Below are 18,819 nucleotides of genomic sequence, written 5' to 3' on the forward strand. Positions count from 1 at the left end.
CTTCTGTTCCTGGATTGGCTGGGTGTCGCTTGGTTAGTCAAGCCTCCTCTCTGTGCCCAGCTTCCATCTTTGCACATGTACTTGCATGACAAAGTCCCTGCCCTTTCGCCAGGTCTAGAGGTGCTATGGAGCAGCCCTCGTCATAAAGAGAAGAAAGAGAGGCTATCACACAGTGTTGGGAGTCAGGGCTTCTGGATTCTAAGCCAAGGCCAAGTCTACACTGGCAAATTACTGTGTAGTAAATCAACTCCCAGTTCTTTAATTCCCAAGGTGGCCCCATTGGCAAGGCACTTTCCTGTATATTAATGCAGGTGCACATCAGTAATCAGGGTCCTGCAAATGCAATATACAAAGAGACCCTGCTAAAGCCTTGCCCTACCCTGGCTGGGCCTCCCTCATTAACATGCTTCATCACTGCCAGGGGAATTTTATGTAAGGCGCCTGCTTTCGTAACAGCTGCTTTTTCCTCTCCACGTTACTTGTTACCCCTGGCTCCCTGGACACATTCCCCATGTCCAGCTGTGGCCAGTTTCTCCTACAAAAAGAACTGTCGTGCAAAGAGTGCCATGGATTTATCCTTTAATAAAACAACACAGAAGCCAGGCAGGGCAGAAACTCAGGGGCCACGTCTACACTGGCATGATTTTCCAGAAATGCTTTTAACGGAAAAGTTTTCCATTAAAAGCATTTTTGGAACAGAGCGTCTAGATTGGCACAGACGCTTTTCCGCAAAAGCACTTTTTGCAGAAAAGCGTCCATGCCAATCTAGACGCAGTTTTCCGCAAAAAAGCCCCGATCGCCATTTTTGCGATCAGGGCTTTTTTGTGGAAAACAAATCTCAGCTGTCTACACTGGCCCTTTTGCGCAAAAGTTTTGCACAAAAGGGATTTTTGCTTGAACAGGAGCAGCATAGTATTTCCACAAGAAGCACTGATTTCTTACAGGAGGAAGTCAGTGCTTTTGTGGAAATTCAAGTGGCCAGTGTAGACAGCTGGCAAGGTTTTCTGGAAAAGCGGCTGGTTTTCCAGAAAAACTGGCCAGTCTAGACACAGCCAGGGAGTGGGAGGCGGTGGTAGAGTGAGGCTGGGTTTTGCCACTCATTATCCCACTGCACTGTAAAATCCCCAGGCCAAAGAGATAAGAGTCACAAGACAGGCCGACCTAGTCCCATGTGCTCCCTCCTTGTGGTGTCTGGCAACAAACACAATCCTGACTTCACCCTCAAAGTCCCACAAGGATTATCTCCATCCAGAGCTGCTGTGTCAGAGGCTCCACTGCAGTCACTGCGGCACTGCACAGAGTGAGACAGGCCCTGCCTCAACGCATTTACCATGAAAGTGGGATTACTAGCCCCAGCTCTCTGACAGGGAGTGGAAGGGCAGAGAGACAGTGGGACTTGCCCCAGGCCACCTAAGAGGTCTGGGAGCCGACCTAGGATAGGATCCCAGCATTGCTGACTCTGAGTATGGATGGTGTCTGGAAACTGACACGCCTACTCCAGACATTGTGCTTGCGGGCCAGCTTCCAACATTATTTACCCCTGTGAAATATCACTGATTTCAGAGGGTGTGAACACAGAAAGTAGCCTGAAAGCTCTGCCCCACTGAATGTCCTGGTTTCATGTATGCATGGATGACCTGGGATGTTGTTTTTCACTGGATGGGCTGACAGGCTACTGGAGATCAAATCAGTGCTGCTAATAAAAGGGGATTTCTATTAACTTAAGCTGCAAGGAGTCTGTGGGTGAGGGGTAGAAGTACTAGGGCTCTAGGCCTGAGATGTGGGTAAGTGGAATGGGCAGTGGGTAAATCTACGGCTGGGAGAGGCAATCCCCCAACACCACCCCTTCTGCTTGAGATGCCTCCCCTGCCACCCACGGCCCTCATGCAAGCCAAGCATTGAACGGTAGATGCAGGCCCTCCCCTTCTAGAGCATGGTCCTGCCCCTCTGGAAGACAGGCAGCCCCAGTCTCCCTGATCCTGCAGTATGGGGAGCGCTGGCAGTGCAGGGTGGAAGCCAAGGCAGCCCCAGGAGACTGGGGGATCGGTACTGACCGTGGGCTGGGCACGACATGTGGGCAGGGCCAATCAGGCATTGCTTGCCCTGCCGCTGATAACCGCAGCTCATGCCCAGTGGGCTGAGCCCCTCAGAGCTCTGGATGGCTTTCAGTCACCTTGCTGGAGGTTTGTTGGTTTGGCATCAGTTGACTATCCAGAGCCTAGGGATATGTCTGGACTACACTCGTTTGGCACAAGAAATACGCAAATGAAGTGAAGCATGGAATATCACTGTGCCTCGTTTGCATACTTAATTAGGCTCCGTTTTGCGCAAAAAGGAGCCTTCTATATGGCTCCTTTTTGCACCAAAAACCCATCTTGTGTAAGAGCCGTTCTTCTGCATTTTTTTCAGGAAACAAAATGGGGCCTAGGTGAGTGAACTAGGTAGGCCACTTGGCAACAAAGGCAGGTTTCAAGTGTTGATGGTTCAATAAGGAGATAAAAGATGCTATAGAAATGAATGTTAATCACAGCGGAGCCCAAAGTACTTGTATTAGAATCACCGAATTACAACCACCTCTGGGGAGGAGCATGGCAGCCGTTTGGCAGGACACAGCAACATGCCGCACATTTGGGACAGACAATGAAGCAAGCCACAACTGAAAGTGCAAGGGGCAGACTAGCATCTTGACTCTCCAAAGGATGATGACAGACATGGGTGCTCTGTGCCTGGCAGTTATCTGCCTGCTGTTGCAGGGAAGTGGCATCCAGCAGGATACTGGCCCCTGGCGTGTTGTTCTGCCAGGGCTGGAGCAATGGGATGCTCAGGAAATGCTGCCAGCTGGACGTGACTGCATGGCACATGGGCAGCAGGAACAATGAGCAGAGAACACAGTGGAAGGGTCACGTGGGATGTCTTATGTAAGTTCTCTTGATAAACAACATGTGTTAGGAATTTCAGTCAAGATTGCAAAACCCCAGTGGCTGGGCATGGGCAAGTACAGAACGGCTCCCCCCGAGCCTCTCTGCAAAGTACAGGCTTACGCTCAATGCAGGGTCTTTTCAATCCCTGTGTCCACTCAGCAGAAGAAGTGCTGCTCTCCCTCCTGATCATCCTGCCAGTCACCACTTTGCATAGCCCAAAACCAGCCCAGCCTAGGCTGCATAGACATGGGCAAGCTCCCAACAAACACAGATCAAACATGGCTTGGCTTTGCTCAGCAGATTTTAACTATATTCCTCAACCCAAGATCTCGCCTGTCTGGCTTTCAATCCCTCTTACAGAGCCAGCTCTGTAGGAAGTGAAGCAAACTGATTTGTCCTCTCACTCTGTATACTCCTCAGAGTGTGGGCAGCTCTAGGTGTCTGGGAATCCCCTTTCACAAAGGGGTGCTGGTAAATAACAATAGCATACTTGGGGAACATGGTTCTAACATGCTCTGGTCATATCTTCCCTGTGGAGCATGTTTAACCGTGTTGCAGTGCCTCCATCTTATAGCTGGTCCTGTGACAGAGTAAATAAGACCAATAGGCAGGAGATTTGGGTTCTGTTCAGCACATGCTTCTGGACTCACAGTGGCTTGTTAATGGGGAGGGGAGATGGATGATAATATGGACTTTTGCGGACTAGCTAATCCAAAAACAGGAGAGCCATGCAGCCAGCTTTGACCCATCTCTCCTTGCATCAGTACCCAGCATTCTGGAGGTGTTACCCCATGGCTTGGCACTGTACAATCTGGGAATCTTCTAGCAGTGCATTGGGGGAGACCTTTGGAAAGTCTCTGGAATGCTGGGACTTGGGGTCAAACTAGCACAGTCACATGATTCGACTGTCTCGTGTTGACAGGTGCCAGCTGTCTGGCAAGTAGGAGAAAGGGTTGAGCTAGATGGGCACAGTGTGCAGAGATGTGGGAGAGCATCCGGGACTGGAATCCAGCAGTGGGCAAGCTATAACTCAGGGATGATGGCAAAGGGGCGCGGGGAAGGTGCAGAGGGGCTTGCTCATCCCTCCTGCTCCACAGGGTGAATGTCACTGAAAGACTCAACATTCCTGCAAAGATTGCCCTGCCAGGGCAGCAGGAATCACACTCACCACAGGTCTGAAAGTGGATGAGGTCCAGGGGGGATCCCACCTGCCCAATCCTCCGGGCACACTTGTGTCATTCTCCCATCTGCAAGGAGCACAGGGGCCTTCTCAGCCTGGCCAGCATTTATTCTGAATCTCAGAGGGAGAGTGCAGGCTGGGCATCTGCTCCATGCTAGTCTGCAGCGAGTCCAGCACAACGGGCATAGCCAGACCCTGAGTAATTGAAAGGGACAGCACACAGGAGGTGGAAGCCAAAGGGTTGCCTGGCTATACTGTGTCAGGCTATGTCTACACTACCGAGTTTTTTTGGAAAAACTTCACTTACATCCACACTGCAATCACATTCTTTCAAAAAAAAATCAAAAGAACAGAGGGGTTTTCTGACATTGGTAAACCTCTTTCTATGAGGAAGAAGCCTTTTTGCGAAAGAGCTCTTCTGAAATAAGGCGTGTGTGCACGGGGAAGAGGGGGTTCTTTTGAAAGAAGAGAAAGAGGCAAAAGCACAGGTGCCCTGATGGCCACTCCAGCCATAGTAATCACAGCTTAAAGGCGAGATAGTGTCCATTCAGTGGAGACGCTATCTTTGGAAAAGCAGATCACTTTTTCGATGCACTTTGGCAGTGTGGACGAGCTCTTTCAGAAGAAGTTTTTTTGGAAGATCTCTTCCAGAAAAGCTTCTTCCGAAAGAAGCTTGCAGTCTAGATGTAGCCTCAATGTCAGGGGAGTAGGGCTTCAGCATGGGAACACACAGCCTCTCTGGGGACAGCAACTAGAGCAGGTGCTGAATCAGGTCAGGGAAGCAGGACAGGAGCAGTGAGGGGCAGCTGGGCAGGGGATCTTACAGGAAGGTGCAGGAGTAGTGGTGAACTGGTCACTGGGCCAACAGGATGGAAAATGGGCACTTTTTATTCCAACCCACTGCATCTGCCCGGTGATCCTGCCTGTGAGTGTTGAAGCCCCCACTCTCCAGCACGAGCACAGAGGAGGATGCCGAGACAGAGGCAGAAAGGGTAGAGAGGGCCCCAAAAAACTCTAATCTGCCTCTGTGCAGGGATATCATGTGGAAGACAGATGAGCTGGAGGAGTGAAGGGAAGCAAGAGCTGGGAGTGAACAAACACCACAGTTAGGGCTACAGGGGAGACCCAATCCCACCCCTTCATCATTCCCTTGGTTCAGTATCCACCTGGAGATCTCCAGCCCTGGCTGAATAATGGGGCTCCAGAGTTCACTAGCAGTAGCCGTGGCCAGGCCCCTGCACTCAGCCTGACCGCAAACATGGCTAGTTGGCTCCTTGGATCTCTGGCATTTCTCTCTTCACTTAGATCTTCATTTCTGAAAAGCAGATAGAAAGGAGCTGAGGGGGGAAGCACCACCTGGGCCCTGCCAAGGACCACCACCCACCACCCTTCAGTCAGCTCTCCTCTGACAAGATCAGGGCTGTTCTTCAGAGCCAATGGCCAGGACTGGAGAAATCCTCCTGATCCTGAAACATTCACGAGAGGGGGATGGGGCCCCTGCCCTGCCTCACCCTAGCATAGACCCTATTTTCCCCCATCCGACCTCCACCCCAGAAAGCCCCTCCCATCTGGCCCCGTCCCCCCAAGCCAGAGAGCCCTCTCAGACACCAGTTTGCTGTCCATGGGGGAGACTTTCCCAATCCCTCCCCATCTCTCCCTGCTAAACTGAGTTGCACAATCCCACTCTGCCCACAAGGCTTTGCAGGCTTAGTGGGGGCACTGGCCCTGCTGGATGAGTGACGGGCCTTGGGGGGGGCTGCAACTCACCATCAAGCAGATGAAATTGATCTGCAGACTCACAGAATCCTGCAACAAAGGCCACTTGTCAGTGTCCAGAATGCCGCCTGACTGTTCCCAAAGCTCAGTGCAGGTCTATGCCCCATGACCTTTGCTGATATGAATAGATACCACTTCACGGAAGTGACTGAATACCAGCAACACCCATTTACATCTGGCCCATAGCTGCGAGGGGCACTGGGCTTTCATGTTAGAGGGCCTGGGGTCAATGCCATAACGCAAGGTGGCCAATGAGTTGCCCCTAGCCCATGGGTATATGTCCCTTATAACTCAGGCACATTCAGCAGCTCCTCTCTCTTGGAATTCCCAACCTGGAGCAAACTCTGCTGTTTCCTGCTCACCCCAGCACTTACGTGCTAGGTCTCCTTAGCCCCTGCCTCTCACAATTGCGCCTAGAAGCCTCTGGGCCCACTTGTTACTGCTAAGAAATCACCATGCCCCCCACACAGCAAACCTCCAGCACATCCTAAAAGAGCGGGGTAGCTCAGGGCCATGGATCCTTGAAGGCTCTGCTTTGCGAGGCCTAACACCTGTGTCCCAGCTCCCCTACCAGCTGCCATGCAACAAATTCCTTTTGCCTCTGTCCACAGATGACCCCCAGTCCTACCAGCAGCAACGATCTCCCCAGTGCCCTCCCACTCCATCTGAGTGCCGTACAGTGCGCTGCAGAGCCTGCCCTGCTTTCCACTGGGAGCTCTCATATACCTTGACTTGAGCAAAGCTTTTGATACAGTCTCCTAAGGTATTCTTGCTGGCTAGTTAAAGAAGTGTGGCCTGGATGAATGGACAATCGGGTAGATAGAAAGCCGGAGAGATCATTGGGCACAATGAGTAGTGATCAACGGCTCAGTGTCGAGTTGGCAGTCTGTATCACGTGGAGTGCCCCAGAGGTTGATCCTGGGGCTGGTTTTGTTCAACATCTACATTAATAACCTGGATGAGGGGATGGATTGCACCCTCAACAAGTCTGCAGATGACACCAAGCTGGAGGGAGAGGTAGATACACGGGAGAGTAGGGAAAGGGTCCAGAGTTAGAGCTGGTAAGTTACATCAGCCCGTTGTGCCCATGCTCCAGGAATATTCCCAGCCCAGGGGCCCTGCTCCAGCGAAGTGTGGGCATGGAACAGAGTTCTCAGCTGCTGCCTACCACTCCCTGCTGCTCAGTGAAATTAAAAGTCTCAAGTTGCAGCGGCGGAGGTCAAGGTTGGTGTGACGGGCCGTCAGCGACCCGCATGCTGAACGGTCCGAACTGCCGGGAGGAGAGCTAGTCACGGGCAGAACCCCCCTGCGCCGCGGGGCTGTAGGAGAATGGCGGCGGGGCCAGACCCGGCCTCCACGCCTGCGCCGGCAGGGAGCTACTGGTGGCAGCCGGCGGTCGGTTAGTCCCAGGTCAGAGGATGACTGGGACAGGGCTCGACACCCACGGAGGGAGCGACTCGGCCGGGACCGGACCCGCGGCAACAGACAGCCCCATGGGGCTTGGGCAGAACAACCCCGAACCCGGACCCCAGAACTGCGGTAGGTCGGGCGAGACGGCGGGGGTGCTCGAGGGGCAAGGGGAAGGGAGGAAGCAGCCCCGGGCGGGAGCCTTCTGGCGTCCTTGGGCAGACAAGTTACGGGAGGAAACATCCCCCCTCTGCTGTGCAGGGGCGACAGCGAGCCCCTGCACTTAGGGCCCCGGGCTGGGCCCCGGAGAGAGGGCGGGTCCGGGTCCCTCTCCCGCACCCCCCGTTGGCACCCAACCCCTTTTCGAACCTGACTGCCCTCCGACGTGCGAACAGCGGCAGCCGGACGGCAGGGCCAGCCAAGGCATCGCCCCTCTGAGGGGCAAGACTTGGGGCGCGTGCCCCCTCCTTTTCCACTAAGGTGGGACATCAGCACCGGGTTCGCTGACACCCCCCCTCTCTGGCCCTGCGGGGAGGGAGTGATCGCACCCACCAGCCGGGACGTACGACCGAGAACTCTGGCCGGGGAGCTGGGAAAAAGGGGGGGGAGTAGGACGAAGGGGTTCGCTGAACCCTCCTACCCGCCCGGTAGGGGTGATTGCACCTCACTGACCCCCCACACGTGGTGGAGAATTCGGGTACCGGTTCCCTAAGCCGGAACCTGATTATAAGGACGATTTACACCTACGGAAAGGACCCCGAACGAGGAAACAATGGATCTGAAGCAACTGTTGGACTGGGTGGGAGAAACCCAGTGGCAGCAACAACAGCAGCAGGCCGAGATGCTGCAGCAACTATCCATCCAATTTCAGGACCAGCAGCACTTGCTGATCCAAGAACTGGCAACTCAGCACGAGAAGTGGCTACAGTTGGCCCGCCCCGGGGGCGGCGGGACAGCCCCCATACCGGAGGGAGAGGAGGGCAAGTGAGGTCTCGGCTCCCTCCCGTTGAGGTTGACCAAAATGGGACCAGGTGATGACCCCGAGGCTTACCTGACCACATATGAGAGGGTGGCCACCACGGCCCGCTGGCCGGAGAGCCACTGGGCCACCCTACTGGTGCCCTACCTAATGGGTCCTGCGCAGATGGCTTATCGGGGGTTGGCGGCCCAAGACGCGTTACAGTATTGCAAGGTGAAAGAGGCCATCTTGGATCAGCTGGGGATCACAAGTGACACCTATTGGCAGCAATTCCACCATCCTCCGACGTGCGAACAGCGGCGGCCGGACGGCAGGGCCAGCCAAGGCATCGCCCCTCCGAGGGGCAAGACTTGGGGCGCGTGCCCCCTCCTTTTCCACTATGACGGGACATCAGCACTGGGTTTGCTGACACCCCCCCCCCCCCCCCCCCCCGGCCCTGCAGGGAGGGAGTGATCGCACCCACCAGCCAGGATGTACGACCAAGAACTCCAGCCGGGGATCCGGGAAAAACGGGGGGAGTAGGACGAAGGGGTTTGCTGAACCCCCTACCAACCCGGTAGGGGGTGATCGCACCCCACTGACCCCCCACAGTTGGATATTAGAAAAAACTATTTGACAAAGAGGATGGTGAAGCACTGGAATGGGCTGCCTAGGGAGGTGGCGGAATCTTCAGACAACCTTTGAGGTTTTTAAGGCCTGGCTTGACAAAGCCCAGGCAGGGATGAATTAGCTGGGGTTGGTCTTGCTTTGAGCATAGTATCATAAGATTCTTTTTATGATAATTATCTGGCAAATTTCTGTTTGCCCAAGTCCCAGCACAATGGAGCCCCAACCCTCACTGGGGTTTTGAGGAACTCCAGTAATAAATGATGGTTTACAGGGTGTTTCTGGGCTTTGAGGACTCCCAAGCTGCAGGGGACCAAGCTAAAATAAGCTGCTTTAGCAAGACAGGATAAATGGGTGGGGCAGGGCGGTGCCCTTAGCTAAGAGTTCCCTGCAAAAGCATTGGCACAAACACCATTGTCCCTGGGCCAATGGCATTGGGAGAGCGATTCCCTGGCAGATAGCTAGGCCAGGCGACAACCATCCTGGTACGGTGCTGAGTTCCTCAAGCCCATCTTCATAGATTCACAGACCCGCTGCTCATTGCAGGCCATAGAACCTCACCCACCCAGAACCTCTAGTTTCTACCAGAAAATGACCCATGTGCTGTGCTGCAGAAGACAAAATCCCGGTAGCCCTGAACAGTGGCATGGCCAGGACTCACCATATGTGGGGAAGTAGTAAGTGAAGTCCTCACTCATGTTCAGCTCTGTGACACGTTGCTCAAATTTTCCCATGATGGCATCACTGACCCGGACACTGCGTCCTTTGGGAAAGGTGAAACAAAGAGACTCCAATGGCAGGACTCGTGTTAGTCCCCAGGACTTTGGCGAATGGGTCAAGTTCTTACCAGAAAATGCCAATTTGTTGAAACCCAAATTTTCCCAGGGAAAGGTTCAGTTTTGATAAATGTTTCTACTCAGAAAGAAAACATTCTGAATCAGAAGAAATGCTTCATTCTGATATTTCCTAAACAGTGTTTTCTGTTTCAAAGTGACTTTATTTACAGATGTAAGTTAATTACACTTAAAAAAACCTATCACATTTTAAATCAGTGGTGAGCAACCTGCGGCCTCTGGGCTGCATTGGGGTTCTGAGTGTGGCCTGCTAGACATTGTGTTTACTGTTGCCCATGTGCAGGGTTGCCAGATTCTACTGGTTTCTGTCTATGTCAGTTTTTTCCTACCAGTACTACTAAAGTGACACAAACTTAAAGCAAGGAGTATGTGAAGTGAGATGCATGCTGACTGCACATGTTGATTGTGAGAGCCATGAGCTCCCTCTGCAACCAATCAAAGCATTGCTATGGTTCAGTCAGCACCCCTCGCAAATTCTAGGCACAAAGCACAGTCAGCAAAACTGTCCTGTCCAATTTTTATCTTTTCTGGATGGGACCATTTTCAATGTTTCAGGTATGTTTGGGAGGCAGGAAAAACATTTCAAGCCCAGCTGTAGTCTCTGTGAAATGACCCTTACATAGTGGCTGTAGTCACCAGAAAGCATTGCTGTCACATGAAATAGTATCAGTCCCCAAGCTCCATTGCCCTCACACTCCCCTACAGTAAAGCCTACCCCCAGCAAAGTGCCACCTGAGGTATGGGGAGCAGCCAAAGCACAAACAGCACTGGTTCTGGATCCTATGGCTATAGAACTGAGCTGGGAGGGAGTAGCCTGGAGAAAGTGCTCTAGGACACAAGCTAGGATGCTGAGCAGTAGGTTCAACCCCAGCAAAGTCACCCCAAGCTAAACTGCAAGCAAACAAAACTTGGTACTGACTGTCTGGGACCAGCCCCATGGGGATCTCTAGAGCTCCCTGGACCCAGATATCTGACAGCCTGCCCCACTATGCCTGAGAGCCTTGCCATGGGGAGGCAAGTTCCCAGGGTGGCTAATGGCAAGGCCCCAAGCGTGCACACCCACCATAAAGCTTGATGGAGATCTTCCGGTGCTTCTGGTAGTACATGATGGCGTAGCTACTGTAGTCTGTCTCCCCCACCAATACATCCACGTTGCTGCCACGGCCTAGGAGCCAGAGCAATGGAATAGCAAATTAGGGAATGGTCTCATGGGAGTGTAGGGACACTGGGCAGGGCCAGGGCCCCATGGTACTAGGCTCTGTACTGACTGCAATGATGCTAGCTGGCCGGGAGAGAAAGGAGAGTTCAGTGCCTAGGACTCAGGAGACCTAGTGCTGAATCCCTGCTCCACCCTCTGCTGGATGTATTGTGCAAGGGCAGACGTTGGATGTCAAGATAGGAACCTAACGACTTTAAAACTCTGGTCCTTAGTCTGTTTGTGCAATGGGATAATTACTCTGCCCTGCCTCCCAAGGGTGTTTGAGGAGAAATATACAAAGGGCCGTTGACAAGTTGTTGCAGTTGCGTTGGTCCCAGGGTATGAAAGAGACGCGGTAGATTGGGGGCGTAAATTATTGAACCAATGTCTGATGGTGGAAGGGACAAGCTTTCAAGCTTCATGAGAAGAGCTATGTGGAACTCAAAAGCTTGTCTGGATAGCCCATCAGATGGAGGATGTAGCTATCAGTGGCCATTAGTCATGGAGGTCAGGGACACAAAACCATGCTCTGGCTGTCCATAAGCCTCTGACTGCCAGAAGCTGGTGGTGGATGACAGGGGATGGTTACTCAATGATTTTTCTGTTGATTCCTTCTAGGGCATCAGGCATTGGTCACTGTCAGCAGACAGAATACCGGGCTAGATGGGCCATTAGTCTGATCCAGTGTGGTCGTTCTGAAGTTATCACCTTGTCTTTTCCATTACAGTTTGTGAGATATTCATCTATTGTGTTGATGGGATTAGATAATTAATATGGGGAGGAGAATGACTTGGTCTCTCCATCTTCAAGCTATGCCCTGACCACCAGCCAGGGTCTGTGTAGGAGCAAACATGACTAAAAGGACAAGCAACCGGCTAAGCAGAATTTTCCCAGGAGGATCACCAGCCTCTGTATTTCCTGCAATGCTAAAATGGGCAAATATGCAAGCTCAGTCAGCACGTGCCTTGTTGCTAGTTTGGTTGTTTCAAAATCCTGCCTAGGAAGACGCCAATCACACCCAACACTAACCTTTTCCAGCCCCTCACTCACCTCTCAGGAGGAATCGCCCCTGGGCCTTGGTGGAGCGGTACTGTTGCTTAATCTCCCAGCATACCCCATCCCTATGCATGTGCAGGGAGAAAGACAGTGTATGTGTTAGAATCCTCTGACCCACAGGTTGGTTAGTACCAATCAAGAGCAGAGGTTTGCTCCCGGTGCCCCTGGTCTGCTGGGGACCGTCTCCAGCAGACCAGGGACACCGGGAGCAAAGCCGCAGTCGCGGCGGCGTCCCGCGCCTCCCCGGCTTTGCCAGAGCAAAGCCTCAGAGGCGCGAGACCCCTCCGCCTCCCCGGCTTTGCTCCAGGTGTCCCTGGTCTGCTGGAGACGGTCCCCAGCAGACCAGGGGCACCCGGAGCAGCTTTTCTTGCCCCGGAGGTCGAGGTGGCGGGACCGCTGCCCTCTGGGCGGTCCTGCTGCCTGTGAGCTCCGGGGCGAGAGAGCCCCGTTCGTAAGTGCGGATCCAACGTAAGTCGGATCCGCGTAACTCGGGGTCTGCCTGTAAGCTGGAGTGGGGCTGCCTGTGCCGTGGAGACAGGAATCAGCACCATTGGGCTGTTGGCCTTTTGCCAAGGGGAGTCAGGCCTAGCCCGTTGGGCCATATGAGACAGGGCTGCAGGAGCTGAGCCCCAGGTGTCATAAGGATAGAGTTAAGGTTAGAGTCCTACAGACTGGGCTGAGAGCTGTTGCCTGGATTCAGCAAACACACAGCATGGGAGACCGGGGCTCTGATTCCAGCTTGGGCTCCTGGCCCAACCCGTGTGCCTCAACGGGCCACTTACAGTTTTCGGAAGGTGCTGATGGCCAGTGACGTCCCGTCGGAGGCAGACACCGCCATGGCTGTTGCTTCCAGCTGGTGATTATATTCTCTCAGGTAGTCACATCTGGAGGCCACACCAACCAGGAACCACTTCCCTGAAAACTATTGGGGAAGGGAGGAGTGGCACAATGCAGTCACCTTGGCCCTGTCCTCCCCCCCAAAGCAAGGGCAAACTCTGGCTCCTGCTGGGTTATGAAGTGAGGACCAAAGAGCCAAAGGCAGGAACTGCAGCATCTAGGTGGTGGAATCCCTCCCCCAGCTAACAGTGGCAGGAGTGCTTCTTGGTCACGAGCCACCGAGGGCGAGACCCGAACACCATGTTTTGGAGAATGCGTTGCCTCCATGGGCTTAGCAAGTACCAACTTCCCTGCGTTCTAATCAGGGGCAGCCCTAGACTAGCTGCCAGCAACTGGCGCCCTCCCACCCCAAGGGCAGGTATCGACTGAGGGTTTGGTTCTGGGCTGGGGGCCGAGGGGCTGGGGATGGAGATCTGTGGCTGGGGGCCGAGGGGCTGGGGATGGAGATCTGTGGCTGGGGGCCGAGGGGCTGGGGATGGAGATCTGTGGCTGGGGGCCGAGGGGCTGGGGATGGAGATCTGTGGCTGGGGGCCGAGGGGCTGGGGATGGAGATCTGTGGCTGGGGGCCGGGGGGCTGGGGATGGAGATCTGTGGCTGGGGGCCGGGGGGCTGGGGATGGAGATCTGTGGCTGGGGGCCAAGGGGCTGGGGATGGAGATCTGTGGCTGGGGGCCGAGGGGCTGGGGATGGAGATCTGTGGCTGGGGGCCGGGGGGCTGGGGATGGAGATCTGTGGCTGGGGGCCGGGGGGCTGGAGATGGAGATCTGTGGCTGGGGGCCGGGGGGCTGGGGATGGAGACCTGTGGCTGGGGGCCGAGGGGCTGGGGATGGAGATCTGTGACTGGGGGCCGGGGGGCTGGGGATGGAGATCTGTGACTGGGGGCCGGGGGGCTGGGGATGGAGATCTGTGGCTGGGGGCCGGGGGGCTGGGGATGGAGATCTGTGGCTGGGGGCCGGGGGGCTGGGGATGGAGATCTGTGGCTGGGGGCCGAGGGGCTGGGGATGGAGATCTGTGGCTGGGGGCCGGGGGGCTGGGGATGGAGATCTGTGGCTGGGGGCCGAGGGGCTGGGGATGGAGATCTGTGGCTGGGGGCCAAGAGGGTTGGGGGCTGGGACCCAAGGGGTTGGGGATGGAGTTGAAGTTCTGGAGCCCGGGGGCTAGGGGGCTGGGGCTGAAGTTCTGGGGCTGGTGGCCGAGGGGCTGGGCATGGAGTTCTGGGGCTGGGGGCTGGGGAGAGGGAACAGGGTGCCAGTCGGGGGAGAGAGTCCCCTGCACCCGCCTCCTCCCAAGATCCCACCCCCCCAGAGAGAAGCCGGCATGCGCCTCTCCCAGGGTGACCCCACCCCCCACGGCACATGGGAACCCCCGCCTGCGTTCCTCCTCCCCCGGGGCTGACCCCCCCCCGAGGCCGACCCCCCCTCATTCCTCCTCCCCCTGGGCCGACCCCCTCCCTCCTGCGGCACAGGGGAGACCCCTCCGCGTTCCTCCTCCCCCGGGGCCGACCCCCTCCCTCCTGCGGCACAGGGGAGACCCCCCCCCCGCATTCCTCCTCCCTCGGGGCTGACCCCCCCTGCGTTCCTCCTCCCCCGGGGCCGACCCCCCCCTCGCGGCACAGGGGAACCCCCTCCCCCCCACGCGCTGCCTCTCCCAGGACTTACCCCCCTCCTGGCCGCAGGGAAGCCGCGCTCCAGGAAAGGGCACGGGAAATGGAAGGGGCGGGGTTTGGAATTTGGCACCCCATGCAACTTGGTGCCCTAGGCGGCTGCCTAGTTTGCCTGTCGGCACGGGCCGCCCCTGGTTCTAATTGAGTTACACAAAGATCCCTGGATTGGATGCTGCTCACAGCTGGGCATAAATGCAGAATTCTTTTGGGTGCCATTTGCAAACATTTCTAGTTTTGTTCCTGGCTCTTTTCAAGCACCCAACTTTTGGGTTTTGACACTTCTAGCATCAAAACACACAGGCTGTGTCTAGACTGGCAAGTTCTTCCGCAAAAGCAACTGTCTACACTGGCCGCTTGAATTTCTGCAAGAACACTGACTTCCTACTGTCTGAAATCAGTGCTTCTTGCGGAAATACTATGCTGCTCCCATTCGGGCAAAAGTCCCTTTTGCGCAAAAGGGCCAGTGTAGACAGCTCAGATTTGTTTTGCGCAAAAAAGCCCCAATCGCGAAAATGACGATCGGGGCTTTTTTGTGCAAAATCACGTCTAGATTGGCCACGGACGCTTTTCCTCAAAAAGTGCTTTTGCGGAAAAGTGTCCGTGCCAATCTAGACGCTCTCTTCCACAAATGCTTTTAATGGAAAACTTTTCTGTTAAAAGCATTTGCGGAAAATCCTGCCAGTCTAGACGTAGCCACAGACATGATGCTGGATACGGAACCATAATTTCTGAGTCTGTCCTTTTAAATAATGGACTTTTTTTGCAATTTTTAATTACAGAATCAACCAGATTCTGAACAAAAACCCAATGTTTTGTGAGATTTCAGCTACGTGTTCTACTTCTCAAAACAAATTAAATTCAGCTGCATGACAGTAGTTCCCAATACCTTCCCTGAGACAAGGCTCCATTGTGCAAGGAACTGTACATGCACAGGGAGAAGCAGTCCCTGCCTCAAAGAAATCACACGTCTCAGGGAAATGGGGACAAGAATTGCTTAAGTTGACAGGGCACAATAGAGACAGGCATGGGAGGCTGATAAGGTTTCGGGCCACAGAGCTCTGGCCAGCTGGGCATTTGGCCCAGGAAAGGGCAGCAGTGGGGAGAACATGTAGGCCTGAGAATCCCCAGCAATTGAAGTAGGGTGCACCCAAGTCCTGCCCCAGCAACAGGACTCCTTGCATTCTCCCTGGCTGATGCCCTGGCCTGGCCTCGACACCCAAAAGGCCCTGGCCCCATGGGCTGTGTCTAGACTGGCAAGTTTTTGCGGAAAAGCTTGCCAGCTGTCTACACTGGCCGCTTGAATTTCCTCAGGAACACTGATGATCTCATGTAAGATCGTCAGTGTTCTTGCGGAAATACTGTGCTGTTCCCGTTTGGGCAAACGCCCTTTTGCACAAATCATTTGCGCAAGAGGGCCAGTGTAAACAGCACAGAACTGTTTTCCGCAAAAAAGCCCCGATCGCGAAAATGGCAGAAAAGCGTCCTGCCAATCTAGACGCGCTTTTCCGAAAATGCTTTTAACGGAAAACTTTTCCGTTAAAAGCATTTCTGGAAAATCATGCCAGTGTAGACGTAGCCATGTAGTTTAATCCTCCACAGTCTGTGGGAGCAAGAGACTTTGTGCAGGGAGAGGGCAGGGGAGGAGCCACAGGCTACTCTGCATCACTCCAGGGAAGAGACAGCCAAGTCCTGCTGCAGCCCTGAGTGTGAGATGCCCACTCCCCTTGGGGAGTCACTTTCTTCCCGGGATGGGCTGTTTTGTGACTCCCATGGAAAAAGAGGGCACAGCAAAGAAAGTGGGGAACCTATGTTTGAGGCCAATCTGCATGGTAAAACAGGCCTAATTAGCATGGCTTTGGGGCCCACACCGTGCTAGATGCTGTACAGACAGCTCCAGTGGGAGGCACTTGGTGAAGCAGCAGCTTGAAGCACCGAAGTCCTGGCTGAGCCATGTGTGCAGAGATTCTCCCAGGTGAGGCACAGGGGCACTGCAGTGACAGAGGCTGGAGCCACCTAAGGTCGAACTGTAAGACCTTAGGGGCAGGGACTGGCTCTCACTGTGTGTCCATGCAGCTCCTGGCACAAAGGGGGCTGATCACACCTAAGCCCAGGGCCGACTTATCCAGTAGGCACAGTGCCTAGGGCCCACGATACTATTAGGGGCCCACAAAAATGTTTTAATTTCTTTTAAAATCAGAAGGGAAAAAATGAACTTTTAGAGTAGAAGAAAATGTTTTAATTTTTTTCTCACATCAGAAAACAATGAAACTTTTAGGGCCCACGAAAATCTATTAAATTTTGCCTAAAACAGAAAAAAAAAAAATGTTGAAGTATTTAAAGCTATATCAAAAATAATTTTTAATATTTTTTTTTAATGGAGAAAGGGGCCCATGAAGGCAAAAGTGCCTAGGGCCCACGAAAGTCATAATGCAGCCCTGCCTAGGCCACTGCAACAGAGTCTGCAACATGCTGCCCAGGCTAGTGCCATCTGGGTATTGAGAGCACAACCTTGATTGCCACTGTACAAAGCCAGCCATGTATCAGGATTCATTGCGTCTGCCCTCAATGCTCACAGAGCCTCGGCTAGCTACCAGCCTCCCCTCCCATGGGATGAATAGTCTAGTGGTACCTTAAAGACTGACAAAACATGTAGATGGGATCATGAGCTTTCGTGGGTACAGCCCACTGCTTCAGATGACCGGAGTATAGAAAGTTCAGATCCAAGAATAAATAAGGGAAAGGGGGTGGGAGGAGAAAGGAAAGGGAAGAAAAAAGGGAGAGAAAAGGAAAGAGCCAGTGCATCCAAGCATGGATCAAGAGCTGGGGGAGTTAACCATGGTTCTTTTAACAAGTCTCATCTGTCTTTAGAATCAAAGAAAAAATACTTTTCCAAACTACCACTTGGTGCTTCTCATCTCCCCATGTCCCTCAGATGGACTGTGCTCCATGTGACACTGTGTGGGGCCAGTTGCTGTGTGGGTCAGAATGTTGGGGCCAAATGGGGAGTACATGAATGAATGTGGCAAGAGGCCAAAACAAACACTGCCCTGTGGCTGATAAAGGGCCAAGCAGGAAAGAGACAGCACCATAGACGGAGAGTGCGGCACCCCTCTGAGTCCCCTGCAAAGGCCCATGAACTCTGGGAATGCTTGTCCAAACTCTGCCACCCTACAACAATTCAATAATAATTGCAACGGACTCAATCCTGAAGTAGGATCCCCGTGGGCAGATTCATGGAGTCCAAAGGCATCCAAGGGCCTGATTATAGGAGTGGAGACAGTCTATCTGCTGAGCTGCAAGAGGAGATTGCCGTGGGTTTTAGGCACATGGTTCTGTCTAATTCATGGGCTCCAAGGTGCCAAATCCAAGGCCCCATGATGATCTAGTCTGGACAGGCTTTAAAGCTCAAATGGGCCATGTCATGCTTTACCGAAAAGAAAAGCAACCCCCAAATAATTAAGAACAGACTCAAACTTTGCCCCTTCCACTGGCTTCCTTCCTCCACCGCAAGCCTGAGCACCAGCAGAACCAAGACAGGGGGTGGCAACTTTGCCAAAGTGTTCAGTGGGGCAACCACCCTGCATTCCCTGCAAAGCTTCATGGGGGTGGGGGACACGTAATGTGGACTGACTTCTTCTTGCTAGCGCCCTGCATAAGGACATCACATGGCTACAGGGCAACTTGTGGAGACTTGGATTCCCTCTCCCCATCCATAGATCTCCAGCCCTAAGCTGCAGGAGGCGGGATCTGGACCCAAATCTATAGCATCTCCCAGTGGGAGCTTTCTAGGCACTTCAGCAATCACACAGGAACTGGCCAGTGACTACAGTAGGTTACCTGGTGAGAGTCAGAAATTGGGGCAGTGGAAAGCACTGCCTTTCCTCACTCCCTTCTCTGTCTGTCCTCAGCAACGCATGCACCCAACTGCCAGCCTGGGAAATACCATGCTGGATCAAGCAAGAGTGCTGGAGGCTAGGTGCCTGGCTGAGGTTCTCTAGGGGATGGCCATGCCACAAGCAGCAACCTCAGACCCCACTGCCTCCTGTCGCCTCCTGACTCCTTAGTATCTCTACGGAGGCTACTAAAGTGAGACCCTGCAGACTATTGCGTGTTCAGCAACATTTGGCTCCACGGAGCTCTGCTGAGGCCCCCTCAGATCCTTGCAAGTCCCTGGTTCTATTCTGGGATGTTGATCAAGACAGTAGCCATTACTCAAGCACTTCTCCTGGGGCTGAGCACCAAGTCAAACCCAGAGATCTGCCTGGTCAGTTACAGAGCAGGTC

The 18,819-nt window shown here is 54.0% G+C and overlaps 1 protein-coding gene across 1 annotated transcript in view; it reads right to left on the bottom strand.

Annotated features, from left to right (window-relative positions):
- Positions 1-2,531: 2,531 nt before the first annotated feature.
- The window catches only part of C8G (complement C8 gamma chain), a 16,524-nt gene continuing 236 nt past the window's right edge, over positions 2,532-18,819 (bottom strand). Inside the window, exons 2-7 of the mRNA XM_075905999.1 lie at positions 12,760-12,899; positions 11,972-12,042; positions 10,787-10,888; positions 9,531-9,632; positions 5,869-5,907; positions 2,532-5,416 (exon numbers count right to left, since the gene is read on the bottom strand). Of these exons, the coding sequence (XP_075762114.1) occupies positions 5,403-5,416; positions 5,869-5,907; positions 9,531-9,632; positions 10,787-10,888; positions 11,972-12,042; positions 12,760-12,899 (468 nt within the window). The 3' untranslated portion in view covers positions 2,532-5,402. The remainder of the gene's footprint in view (positions 5,417-5,868; positions 5,908-9,530; positions 9,633-10,786; positions 10,889-11,971; positions 12,043-12,759; positions 12,900-18,819) is intronic.

The sequence above is a fragment of the Pelodiscus sinensis genome, chromosome 22 (genome assembly GCF_049634645.1).
Source record: "Pelodiscus sinensis isolate JC-2024 chromosome 22, ASM4963464v1, whole genome shotgun sequence".
Lineage (NCBI taxonomy): Eukaryota > Metazoa > Chordata > Testudines > Trionychidae > Pelodiscus > Pelodiscus sinensis.